Genomic DNA, 13,552 nt, shown 5'->3' with positions numbered 1-13,552 from the left:
CAATATTTTATTTCTCATTTTTTCAAAATTCAATAAAATATTTTAATTCAAATTATTTCTTTATTATTTATAAAATTTTAAAATATAAGTATCCAAACGAGCACTTAACTTATCTAATAAAGAATCAATTAGGTAAGTTTAGATCATCAACCCATCTCAACTCATCATTTTAATTTTTTCAAATTCTAACACAAAATATAATAAACAATTCAACTTTTTCAAATATTAAAATAATAATAATATTCTAACAATATTTTATCTTCTCAACTCAACTCAATTCAACATCTAAATACAGACTTAAGGCTTAATTTGGATATTCAGATTTTATGAAAATAACTTACTATTATTCATTATTTTTTTATTATTTTTTACCTACTTTTTCTGACTATTCAATATTTTTTTATTAATTTTTTACTACTTCAAAATATCTCATTCCTAAATCAAAGCTTGCACGTATATTTCATAACTTTTAGTTCGAGTTAAAGAATAAATCTAAACAGAAAATGACAGGAATGATCCAAACTTTCTCATGTTCAGTCAAATCGTTTTCCTCATCTGCTGAAAATAAAAGAAAAAAATAAGAAAGCAAAGGAGTATGTGTCAGACACGTCTTTCCTTCCAAACCATAAAAGCACTATTATTCCTTAACCATACATAAATAAATAAAAGCTCAAAAAATCCCTAGCCTCCCTCCTCCTCCTCCTCTGAGCCCTTCCTCAACAATATATACTCCTACCCACCTTCTCTCTTCCCACCGCCTCATTCTTTCAATCCTCTCTTTCCCTCCACATACTAATTTCTTTCTATTCATCCGCATGGCTGACACCGGAGTTGTCACCGTTTACGGTAATGGAGCAATATACGAGACGGCGAAGAAATCATCTCCCTTCTCTGTCAAGGTGGGTCTGGCCCAAATGCTCCGCGGCGGGGTCATCATGGACGTTGTGAACGCTGAGCAGGCCCGGATTGCCGAGGAGGCCGGCGCTTGCGCAGTCATGGCACTGGAGCGTGTTCCGGCAGATATCAGAGCCCAGGGTGGGGTGGCTCGCATGAGCGACCCCCAGTTGATCAAGGAGATTAAGCAGGCTGTGACCATCCCGGTTATGGCCAAGGCTCGCATCGGGCATTTCGTGGAGGCCCAGATCCTGGAGGCTATTGGGATTGACTATGTGGACGAGTCCGAGGTGCTGACACTGGCCGACGAGGAAAACCACATCAACAAGCACAACTTCCGCATCCCCTTCGTGTGTGGCTGCCGGAACCTCGGCGAGGCCCTACGGAGGATCCGAGAGGGCGCGGCGATGATTCGCACGAAGGGTGAGGCCGGAACCGGAAACATTATCGAGGCAGTCAGGCACGTGCGCTCGGTAATGGGCGACATCAGGGTGCTGAGGAACATGGACGACGACGAGGTCTTCACCTTCGCCAAGAAGATCGCCGCGCCGTACGACCTGGTGATGCAGACCAAGCAACTCGGGAGGCTGCCCGTCGTTCAATTCGCAGCGGGCGGGGTGGCGACCCCAGCCGACGCCGCACTGATGATGCAGCTGGGCTGCGACGGCGTGTTCGTGGGCTCCGGGGTGTTCAAGAGCGGGGACCCGGCGAGGCGAGCCCGGGCCATCGTGCAGGCGGTGACTCATTACAGCGACCCAGATGTGCTGGCGGATGTGAGCTGCGGCTTGGGCGAGGCTATGGTGGGGATTAATCTCAATGATGCAAAGGTGGAGAGGTACGCAAACAGGTCCGAGTAGGGAAAAAAAAAAAAAAAAAAAAAAAAAAAAAAAAAAAAAAAAAAAAAAAAAAAAAAAAAAACAATGGGTAATAAGGACGAGAAATATAAAGGCTTCTCTGGAAAAGTCTCACAATTTCAATGCCCATTTGTACTAGTTTTTGCTCTGATGTTGTTTTATTTTCATGTAATTCTGGTTGGAAATACCATGTTGTAGAATTTGGTCATCTTTTCATTTTGGTGGGGCTTGCTTTTGAATACTTTTTTGAGGAAAACTCATGACGCTAGGAAGTGAAAGAGTCATGATGTTGAAAATCGTCATGGGGGTGGGGGGGACTGGCATGCTAGGCTCGGATGAGATCTTTGTTTTTCTTTTTTCTTGGCTTTAGACGACAATGACCAAGTTTTTAATATGCATAGAGAATCTATTAGTTGGTCTGTGTCGTCAGTGTCATGATTAATCCAAAGCTAATTAGATGTCATGACTAATCTGCCTCGCCCTGCCCTTCCTCATGGTATAGATGGCTTGGTGTGTTGGTACTCTTGTCTAATTAGAGGATGATGCTATGTTATTCAACATACCATCTACTGATAGAAATTACGTGTCCATAAAAAATGAGATATCTTCCTCTTTCTTTAAATAAAAAAGAGAGAGGCTTTGGCCAGACCTGCCATATTTACTAAATTATGTAAAATAGCCATCGAAAAAATGGGATACAAGATCATAAAAATTATGTAAGCAATATCATTCGATTATGTATCAACCATTAAAAATAAGGGTTGGCCCAAGTCGTGAATGCCTTGGTCTGGGGTATAAGGTTCAAGGTTCAACTACAGGTGCAAATAATTCTTTGGGACTATGCCTCCCGGTGAAAATTCAGCGATTTAACCAGTTTTGTGTAGAAAAATTTCTAAAAGTATACATAAGATCGGAGTTTACTGTGCAGGGTTCCCGGACATAAAAAAATGTATCGACCATTGAAAATTGTTCAGCAGCACCTGCCTCGAATCACCATCGGAAAAATGGTTTTCAATTTTCAATTATGCCCAAATCCGGAGCCAGCCATTTTTGTTTTTTAACATCCGAAGCGAAGATGCTAGCAAAATTGCAGACTTGTGCTTCACAAAGCCCTGCCCTTTTGTTCCCAAACTGCCTTACTCCTCCTCCATCCAAGTTTCATTCAGCCCGAAAGAAAGGAAAATGGCCAAATACAGAGATACCCATCCAACTTCGCAGAAAACTAAACCCATGAACTGAATGGAGATGCAATTTACACCCTCGACATCTTTCTAGGACTGACTGCCTTATGGGCTTTTATCTCTTGGGCCCTTATTATCATTGGTTATAAATTGAACCAAAGGTGTGGTTGGCCCGATTGTGGCCTCGTTTGAATTTAAAATCCACCTTAACTCAACTCATCTCATCTCATCATTACAATTTTTTTAAATTTTTACACAAAATATAATAAACAATTCAACTTTTTCAAATATCAAAATAATAATAATATCAAAAAATAATATTTTAACAATATATTATTCTAATATTCATAAATCATCTCAACTCATCTCTGAATCCAAATGGAACCTCTAGTCTCATGAAAGATAGGGTAAAATTCAATGCAATAGTAATCTAAGAGCATTCACATCCAGTTTCCTATAATTTTTCCTAAATTTTAGCTAGAAATCATACTTCCTATAATTTTCTCCTAAATTGTACTCATCTTTAAAAAATCTCCTACATCACATTCTTTATTCTTTCTCTATTCTATTAAAATAATATTTTTCTATTCTTTCTTTATTATTATTTCTACTATTTTATTTCTACATCTTTAACTATTCCCTATAAAATATATATAAAAACTGATTTAAGGGATGAATAGTGACTCTCCAAATATAGGGAGTCACTGTTCACATCCTAAACTTATACCTTAAAATAGGGAACCGGATGGAGTGCTTATTGTGTCATAAAGTTAAGTTGATTCTCTAAAATTTAGAGATTTGGGAAATATAGGGAACCAGATGAGAATGCTCTAAAATAAAAGAGTAATGTTATACGTAGCCATGCATATTATACATACGGAATGACAATCCAAATACATAAGATTTAATATTAGTATGTAGAAATCATATATGAAATGTTGATATATATTATCATATTATCTATATGTATTGGTAATGTGTGTAGGCATATAATATATAGTTATTATGGATAAATATCAACTAGTTAAATATTAATTATTTATTAGTTTTTACAATTCTCTAATTCAACAAAGCTACTTGTTACTTGTTAGTTGTAAAATTTTTATTAAATTTAGATTTTTTTATGTAATTTCTTAATTATTAAATTTTATCAAAAATTAAAAAATAAACAATTCCAGCTTGGCTCGATTCGAACTCGTTTTTGGATCGAGATTGAGCTTGAGTTGAAAACTTAGCTTACCGAGCCGAACTTGAACAAAGATTGGATAAAAATATCGAGCTTGAGTTTTTTGAGTCGTGTCAAGCTTGGCAATCCAAAAACCGGCTCAGCTCGGCTTGATTAAAGCCCTAATGTGCTACACATACGTACAATTTTACGCACAATATTATATTTATTGAGTGGTAGTTCTATTTTCTCAGTATTTTCTTTTTTAGTTTGAATTTTAAAATTTTCATCATTTTCAATAGCTAACACATTAGCACAAATGGATAGAGTAATGCTAGATACAATCATGTGTTGTGTAAGCGCCGTGCACTCCTTTTGAAAAAGAGTAGAGTCCGCCATTAAAAAATTAGTTTTTTTATGTTGATCTCATATTTTCCTAGTTTTTCCAAAAGGAGTGGAGAACGCTTGCACACTCTATGACTGTAAAGATCATTTCTCTTCAGTACATCGCTGATGTAAAAATTTTCCACATCAATAATATTAAAAAATTATTATTTTTTAATTATAATAGTTCCACTTTAAATTTAAATAGTGTGCTGATTGGCTTTGGTGTAACAAAACTGTAGAAGTTTTTAAGATAGTGTTACACCCACCGAGAGTGTAGCCCGAGAGAGTCTCCCGATAAGGCCATTTGTCTTTTTTTTTTAATAATTTTTTTATATCCTTAAATATCTTTTTTTTAAAAAAATTTATAATATCATTAAAAAAAATACTTTTTTAATCATTAAATAAAAAAATATAAAAAATAAAAAAAAAAAATGTCTGGCGACCACCTCTCATGGTGGTTCAAGCATTTCCAAGTTTTTAATCCATGATTACTTATGATAGAGTAATTCCTGCTGTAGTTGTCTAAAGCAAGTGCATTTGACTTTGGAATCAACGAATAAAAGAAGAATAATGATATATTCATAATATATTATATAACATATTGTATAATAATATTATAAAATAAAAATATTTTTGTAAAATGATATTGTTTTTATAAGATGTTAGATAAAAATATTCATAATTTAAAATATAGTTGTATAAAATATTGTAAAAAATATTATATGTAAATTATTTTCAATAAAAGAAAGATATATAAGGATGGAAGATCCCATGTGGAGCTTTTAAATTGTGTAATAAAAGACTTGCGACTGTGGTCTCCTTTTAATGCATTTTTTGTTTGTTTGTTTGGTAAAGTACTCCACGTGAATCTCGTGCTGCATCTGCCATCTACAAACCCGATGCAATGCAACTTGTTTAATATCTGGTATAGTTTTATACTATATAAATTTCGTATGTAAATATACTTAAACTAAGCACTGCAAATATCATTTCTCATGTCACTATTCTCTACCATGCAATTAGGTGTTGAATTAATTGCATTGTAAGGACGAATAGTCTTTCTTACTCCTTTGTTTTTGTGGTCAATAATATTCATCAAATTACTAAATCCAAAATGTGGTCAATACCAACATTAAATGGTATATGAATACGAATATTATTTATGTTTATTTTTTTTCGTGTAATGTTCGTGTTGAGATCAAAGATCTTAACAAATTATTTGCTGTTATAAGGGTATTATTGCTTTTACACATTGTGTTACCCTTCGAAAGCAACATGAATGATTTAGATACCATACCCCACGTATTCTCCAAAACAAAAAAAAAAAGACAAGCACAAGAATTGTAGTCAAATATAGATGCAAGAGAGGCCACATAAGCAATAGCAAATTATTAATTGGATGGGAGCTGTAGTGCCATGTCATTTTCAACTTTGTCAGGGGTTTCTTCATAAAAAAGAAGAAAAAGAAAAAAAAAAAATCTACCGTAAAAATAGTGTCACTTTCTGATGCAAAATTAGCCTTAAAGTTGGACTCCTTTATGCTAATCCACATCCTTTAGAGCTTTCTCTGATTTTTCTTTTATCAGAATTAAAGTTTTTATCAAATTTTAAGACTTAAATGAAATATAAATGGATATAAATCTATATATATATATAAAATAAATCTAACATAATTTATAATTGTTTAAATGAATTTTTAAATATCATTAAACACTAATTTTATGTGTTTATCTCTATTTTTAATTCGTAAACATAAGAAATATTAATGGTGCTTTTCAAAAAGTAATGCTAGATATAATTTTAAGATCTGTAAACTTTGTGTACTCTATTAAAAAAATATAGTTCATTATTAAAAAATAATTTTTTAATGTAAAGTCTAAATTTATCTAATTATTTCTTAAAAAATGTGTAAAAATTAAATACCATAAAAGTGAAAATATATTTCCCTCGCTCCAAATTACTTGACTAGTTTCTTAAAAATATTTGTATTTTTTTTTTTTAAATTCTTTGCGAGGAAGCCAACAATAACATATTTGCATGAGAATTTTTATATTATATAAAAGTAAATCTATAAATTGATTATATAATTTTATGTGATTTGTTAGATTTATTTTACGTTAAAAATAATTTTACAATTTAACTTATTGTATCAAGTCACATCAATTTATGAATTTAGTTTCTTGTAATACTCTTTTATGGTTAAAGTATTTCTTTATTTATATCAAAATGAAGGCTATGTCAAAATCGCTTTTGAGCGGCATCTGCTTGTGGGACTGGGTTGTCAACCCTTTGACTTACCCCTTTTTGTTTTATCTTTATTTTTATTTTTATTTTTATTTTGGTGTTACTTTTTGTTTATTTTGAAAAGGTTGTTAGGGACTCTTATCTTACTGAATCTTGTATCATTATAGTCGTTTAGTTTATCTATGTTATCTTAACTTGTCAAAAAAAAAATAAATAAAAAAAAAGAAAGTTGTGTTTGAATATTAAATTGAGATGAAAATTGAAAATTAAATAAAATATTGTTAGAATATTATTTTTTAATTAAAATAATATTATTTGATTATTATTATTTTAAGATTATTTATTATATTTTTATATTAAAATTTTAAAAAATTAAAATGATTAGATAAAATGAATTAAGATAAGCTTGAGGTGCAAACTGGCCCGAAGATTGACTCCATCAATGTCGCTGAGCTGCAACAGAGATCGTCCTCGTTATCTAGCGTGGGTGACAGAGTGGAATGTCGCTGAGTTGAAGAAAAAGCTTGAAGTGTGAAAGATCAATGAGATGAAACATGAAAGTCGTCGAAGGATTAAACTGAGAAACCAAAAGCACCAGCAACGCAGAGGGAGCTGAACCAACTTCATTTGAACCTAAAGGTCTTTCTTTCTTTATATATATACACCACCCAGATAAGAGAATCTTCTCCCACTATCTCACACCCCTGACCCTTTACATTCTCCCTCGACATCTCCCTCTTTCTCTGCGTATCTCGAGCTTTGACTTTGATCCACCCAGCAAAGTATCCAAAGCCTTTGAGTTTCTGAGAGGGACGCGGCAGAGATTTCATTTCCTGCAATATGGGGACGTATAGGATGTGCGTGTGCTTTACAAGGAAGTTTAAGATCAAGGAGTCGGAGCCACCACCGGACGTGAAGGAAGCGTTCAATAAGTACGCCGAGGGTGGGAACTACATGACGGAGGAGCAGCTGCACCGATTCTTGGTGGAGGTTCAGGGTGAGACCGGCGCGTCGATCTCAGACGCGGTGCGGGTTGTGGAGCAGGTCTTGCAGAAACGGCACCATATTTCCAAGTACACCAGGAAACACACTCTCAGCCTTGATGATTTTCACCATTACTTGTTCTCAATGGAGCTTAATCCGCCTATTGGAGATGAGGTACTTCTTATTTTGTCTGCTTTTGTTTCCTGTGGGGTTTGTTTGGGAGCTTGGGTCGGAGATGTCGAGGAACAAGGACATGGATTTTGACGTTTAGTTTGTTTGCTCCAAATGGGATCAGTGTAATCATGTGATCATGTGGGTTAGTGGAGTTTTCCATTTTGTAAAAAAGAAATCTAACCTTTTTTTATTTTTTATTTTTTTATTTTGAACAAAAGTGCAGCAGTTTCCTGTGTTTTCTCAGCAACCAAATAGGAGGGAACTGTTGGTGTAAGAGCTCGAGAGAAATTAGAAGAGTTCAGTTAGGCCAATTATGAAATTGGGTCTAAATTAGTTGTTTAGTGTGTAGTCAATTTTCGTCTTTGAATGTGTCATAAGACATCGACTAGAGCCAGTTAATAATTAGAAAAGCAGATTCGATATTTTTAAGATTTACTTCTCTTGATGAATTTAGTTGCAAATTTGACATCTAAAGAAGCTTCATTCATTTAAGATTTTAGACTTGTTATTTACTAGGAGACCAAGAGCAACTTCAATTTATCATCGAGTCCATTGCTGTTCGACACTAAATATATATTCATTTTCGTTTCAGGTTCACCAGGATATGACAGCTCCAGTGTCTAATTATTTCATCTATACTGGTCATAATTCATATCTGACTGGTAACCAACTCAATAGTGACTGCAGTGTTCTTCCAATTATAAAGGCATTGAAGAGAGGTGTACGAGTAGTAGAGCTTGATCTTTGGCCGAATAATGATGCAAACGGTGGTGTTCATGTTTATCATGGATGGTATGAAAATCACATCTAACTCTGAATATATTAGATTGTGGGAGTTGATAATCTCTCTTGCAGTTCCAGAGTTTCCTTAAAGTCACTGTAATTCTCCCACAGTTGCTCTGTCATTGGTGTGTTTGAAAATTTAACGCTCTTTTTGTATCTTTGGATGTCCATTATCATTGGAGATTCAATTTGATGTGGTTTTTTCCAATTTCAATTTTCACGGCTTGCTCTTTCAGCAGTCTAAGCCAATTAAAGTGCAGGCAGTCTTTTAAAGCCTCTGTGGTGGTTGAGGATTATAATCCCCGGCATTTCAGCTTGGGGGAAGCCTTTAAAGTAGATGTAGGGATGCTTTTCTTGTGATCAAAGGATTCAGAAAGGGGTAACTTGTCAACGTTCAAATGGAATGTGACTGCCTTAAGTCTTTTAAAGCCTCTATGGTGGTTGAAGGTTATAATCCCCCGGCATTTCAGCTTGGGGGAAGCTTTGAAAGTAGATGTAGGGATACTTTTTCTTGTGATCAAAGATTCAGAAAGGGGTAACTTGTCAACCTTCAAATGGAAGGTGACTGCCTTATTTTCATTGAAAGGGGTTCGAGTGGACTGAGCCTGTGTGCATTAATGGGAATCTTCTATGTTTTTTGGAAATGGGCTGTAAATACTTGTTACCTTGATGTGCAGAAGAGAGTCAATTAGTAAACTTTAGTTATTGGAAATTTGAGGGAACTGCATTTATCATTCCTTTTCATGGATCTTTGTTTTTCTTTTCTAAAATGCTTTCAAATAACACTTCTAATTTGTTTAAAAGTGTGCGCTCATAAATGTAGGACCCTGACAACTCCGGTGGAACTTATTGAATGCCTGAAATCCATTAGAGAGCATGCATTTTCTTCATCACCATACCCTGTCATAATAACTCTTGAGGACCATCTTACAGTAGATCTTCAGGCTAAAGTAGCCCAGGTATTTTTCAGTTCCTTCTATTAGTTAGGACCACCTTTCTTTTTTGGAGTAATAGTCTAATGGTTGCATTGTTTATTTTTTAGTTGATCACTCAAACATTTGAAGATATGTTGTTTTATCCTGAATCTGAATGTTTAAAAGAGCTCCCTTCACCAGACGAATTGAAGTATCGGTTTATTATCTCAACCAAACCTCCAAAGGAGTTTCTTCAAGCTAAGATTAGCAAGGAAAAGAAGGAGAAGTCACTCAAGGGAAAGGATTCTGATGAACAAGATGACGATACGGTGCGCTGAGAAAGAAAATTCACCACATAAGAACTTCATTCCTATCTGGTTTCCTGCCTATTAGGTTTTTAGTTATATAAATCTTGCTCAATTCGATTGCAGAGTGATAGTGATTCAAGTCAGCACAATCAGGATGATGAGGATCATGATGACTCTGATCATGATTCACGTCCACCAGGTCCATGTTCATACAAGTGTCTAATTGCTATTCATGCTGGAAAACCAAAGGGTGGTCTAAAGGAGGCGTTAAAAGTTGAACTCAACAAAGTTAGACGCCTTAGTTTGAGTGAACAAGCACTTGAAAAGGCTGTTTCATCTAATGGAATGGATGTTGTTAGGTACTAAACAAATTTCTAGGATAAGCTGTCGAAACAATTCTCTCGTACTTTTTTTTTTTGTTTGTTGTTGTTTCCACGAAGTTTTTATAAATTGATGCTAGCAATTCCCCTGGATATTTAGATTTACCCAGAGCAATTTCCTGAGAGTGTACCCCAAGGGTACTCGGTTTAACTCCTCCAACTACAACCCATTAATTGGTTGGACGCATGGGGCTCAAATGGTAGCATTTAATATGCAGGTTTGGTTAATTGTTCTTCTTTCTCTAATTGCACACATCATATTACTTGTTTACTTTTCTTTCAATGTCTCGAGGTTTCAATTTTTGTCCTCACTTCTTTGCTAGCTAATCTGTGCTATCCTATAATGAGCATATTTGAAATATCAAAAGATTGCCTGTGATTTGAATACAACGATTTGAATACAATGATGTCTAAAGGAACAGAAAATCTCTAAAAGGAATAATTATAAAAAAAAAAGGAAATATCAAAAGATTGCCTGTGATTAGATTGAGAGCAAGACATCGAGTATTTTCTTGAACTGGTATTCATTTTAGAGATTTTCTGTTCCTTTTGACATCGTTGTATAAAAATCTAAAATTTTATGGTCATTGAGACATCTAGTGCTTTGGTAAAGGTTTTCCTCAATTCTCCTGGTGTCAAATGTTTTCTGGTCAGCAGAGTTGCATTAGAGCAAACGAGTAAGATTAGTGCAAGGGGGACAAAATTCTTCTTCAGTATTCTTGTTACCTGAGTATCAGTGTAGACTAGTTGTCATGTCATAAATCAACTACAATTGCAGGGATGTGGCAAATATCTATGGTTGATGCATGGGATGTTTAGATCCAATGGGGGTTGTGGTTATGTGAGAAAGCCTGATCTTCTAATGAAAGTAGGCCCCAACAATGAAGTGTTTGATCCTAAAGCAAATTTGCAAGTGAAGAAGACTTTCAAGGTGGGCTCCTGTTAGACTAAAATCAGTTCTGCACTTTCTTGATAACTTCTTCCTTTTTTCTCAAGACTCATCATCCCCCACAGGTGAAAGTATATATGGGAGATGGATGGCATTTGGATTTTAAACAGACACACTTCGATCAGTTTTCACCCCCAGATTTTTACACCAAGGTAAGTTTGTGTGCATTAGCTGCATCATAGAATATTCATCTCATGCTTCCTAGTTCCTATTGTCTTCAAACAACCTACTGCTTTATCACCCAAGGCTCAACCTCTCATATTTTGTGGGATGTATATCAGTGTTTCTGACCATGACAAACATTATGCCTGCAAAGCCTGGTCCCCCTTACTCTGCAACTTGCAGTTAACAGCCAAGCACGCACATTGCACAATAAGATATGAGCCCTGAGGATTTTTTTTTTTCTAAGTTGTTGTGTAGATTTATCCCTCGATTTCTAGTGCAGGTTGGCATAGCAGGAGTCCCAGCTGATACCCTAATGAAGGAAACAAAGAAAATAGAGGACGACTGGACTCCAGTTTGGGATGAAGAGTTTACATTTCCATTGACTGTTCCTGAACTGGCCTTGCTTAGAGTTGTAGTGCATGAGTATGACATGTCCGGAAAGGGTGATTTCGGCGGCCAAACTTGTTTGCCAGTGTGGGAATTAAGGCCAGGGATCCGTGCAGTCCCCCTTTTTAACCGTAGAGGAGAGAAATACAACTCAGTAAGGCTTCTTATGCGGTTTGAGTTTGTGTAAGAAAATGGTTTTCTGCTTCTGTAAAACTGTATTGGTCGAGTTTTTCCATCGATCTAATGTCTGCTATTGCCACGTACAGATATATTACAATCCTATTCTTTCTTCCTCTGATCTTTTGGTTCTTTTGTTTTCCATGCTTATCAAGCTGTTATTCTTATATGGTCTATGTGATTCATGGATTCAAGCATTCACTTCTGTTTGCCTTCAAATATAACCAGATACCTCTTAGGCTCCGTTTGGTTGTTAAATTCATCTGAGTTCAATTCAGTTCAGTCTAATTTTAAACAAAATCTAACATTCAAACACCCAACTCTCAAATTATTAAACTCATATCAACTCAAAACCTCTTTACACATGGGATACATAACTTTTTTCAATTCAATACTTCTTTATACGTAGGATACGTGGGATCCACAACTTTTTTTCAATTTCTCATAAATACATCTAAACTTATCTTAACATTTAAACATATTTAAATTTATCTCAGATGGACTATACAAAACTCATAATACCATCTTAATTCACTATTTATAAAAAATTTAACTTAATTTAACTAAATTCAACGTTCAAACGCAGGCTTAATAATTCCAAACAAAATATGTCACAATTGAAACTCCTTGCACTCAGTATTTACATTCTCAAGTTAATGGGCCTAATTTGCTAGGTGCAGTCCAACGAAAGTCTAGATCTACAGTAGGCTTAATTCCTTAAAATAAAAGATGGGAAAATTATTTTTCATAATAGTATTAATTGTCATGTCATGACTCATAACCACTCAAAAGAGGATATGTGTGTACGTTGACGTGCTGCGTCATCATAAATATTAAAACAAAAGTATGTGTATTCATAAAGTGTATAAATATAATATAGTCGCTTTAAAAAATATAAAATTTATTATTAAAAATTTAAATTTTTTTTTTATAAATTTTATATTCATTTATTTTTTTTTAAAATGAATATACTTATTTTATGTTGTCTGTAATATTTGTACGAATATGAACAATATTTATATGATATGGTATACTTAAATATGTCTATTTTTCTCTCACTTAAAGTTTTCAAATTCGAGCAACAACCCAGAGCTCGATTATATTATGATTTATATTGCACTACTGAGACTGCTAAGCAGAAAATATAGAAAATGGGGGGAAAATACCATTATTTATTTCTTTGCTAGATAGCTAGAAGAGAAAACTACAGTAATTTACTTTGAATAGTTCAAAGCTGACCAATTTCGAATTTCGTTCTCAAAATATATTTTTATTTATTATATTTCTTTTGTAATTAGTTTAAATAACAATTTAGTCATTGTCATAGCATGAGAAACAAGCATATATGGAATGTTAGGAGCTTAAAAAATATGTATATAGAGGGTTGTTATAACTTTGTATTAATATTATTATGTGTTGGTCAATTTTCATAGCTATTATTCATATGTTTCAAAATAATGTAACATATATATTGGAACTGGTCAGTTTGTTATATAAATTACCTTATTTTCAATTAAACTAACAACTATTCCAACGTATAGTTTGAGAAAATTATTCTTTATATATACTTCTGACCATCACATGACTTTTTATATTCTTAAATTAT

The 13,552-nt window shown here is 34.3% G+C and overlaps 2 protein-coding genes across 3 annotated transcripts; both read left to right on the top strand.

Moving 5' to 3' along the window:
- Positions 1-662: 662 nt before the first annotated feature.
- LOC121240526 (probable pyridoxal 5'-phosphate synthase subunit PDX1) lies at positions 663-1,956 on the top strand. Its single transcript, XM_041137980.1, has 2 exons — positions 663-1,751; positions 1,790-1,956. The coding sequence occupies exon 1, from the start codon at positions 816-818 to the stop codon at positions 1,749-1,751; it is 936 nt and encodes a 311-aa protein (XP_040993914.1). The 5' UTR covers positions 663-815; the 3' UTR covers positions 1,790-1,956.
- A 5,213-nt stretch (positions 1,957-7,169) lies between these two features.
- LOC121240525 (phosphoinositide phospholipase C 4-like) lies at positions 7,170-12,067 on the top strand. 2 transcript variants are annotated; one of them, XM_041137978.1, is made up of 9 exons: positions 7,170-7,883; positions 8,476-8,675; positions 9,490-9,625; positions 9,709-9,909; positions 10,012-10,247; positions 10,369-10,486; positions 11,047-11,199; positions 11,283-11,369; positions 11,663-12,067. In XM_041137978.1, the coding sequence occupies exons 1-9, from the start codon at positions 7,566-7,568 to the stop codon at positions 11,954-11,956; spliced, it is 1,743 nt and encodes a 580-aa protein (XP_040993912.1). In that variant the 5' UTR covers positions 7,170-7,565; the 3' UTR covers positions 11,957-12,067. The 2 variants fall into 2 exon arrangements, with proteins under 2 accessions (XP_040993912.1, XP_040993913.1); XM_041137979.1 differs by having other exon boundaries at positions 7,236-7,883; positions 9,982-10,247.
- The last annotated feature ends 1,485 nt before the right edge of the window (positions 12,068-13,552 follow it).

Source organism: Juglans microcarpa x Juglans regia, chromosome 7S (assembly GCF_004785595.1).
Source record: "Juglans microcarpa x Juglans regia isolate MS1-56 chromosome 7S, Jm3101_v1.0, whole genome shotgun sequence".
Classification (NCBI taxonomy): Eukaryota; Viridiplantae; Streptophyta; class Magnoliopsida; order Fagales; family Juglandaceae; genus Juglans; species Juglans microcarpa x Juglans regia.
The sequence above is the reverse complement of the archived record's forward strand: the minus strand, read 5'-3'. Positions and strand labels throughout refer to the sequence as shown.

Excerpts from the sequence above, each read along its gene's own strand:
- LOC121240526 (XM_041137980.1), top strand. The coding sequence starts at position 816 with ATGGCTGACACCGGAGTTGTCACCGTTTACGGTAATGGAGCAATATAC.
- LOC121240525 (XM_041137979.1), top strand. The coding sequence starts at position 7,566 with ATGGGGACGTATAGGATGTGCGTGTGCTTTACAAGGAAGTTTAAGATC. Across the intron at positions 9,626-9,708 it reads TTCAGGCTAAAGTAGCCCAG|TTGATCACTCAAACATTTGA; the intron begins GTATTTTTCAGT and ends TTTATTTTTTAG. Across the intron at positions 9,910-9,981 it reads ATGAACAAGATGACGATACG|TTATATAAATCTTGCTCAAT; the intron begins GTGCGCTGAGAA and ends TTAGGTTTTTAG.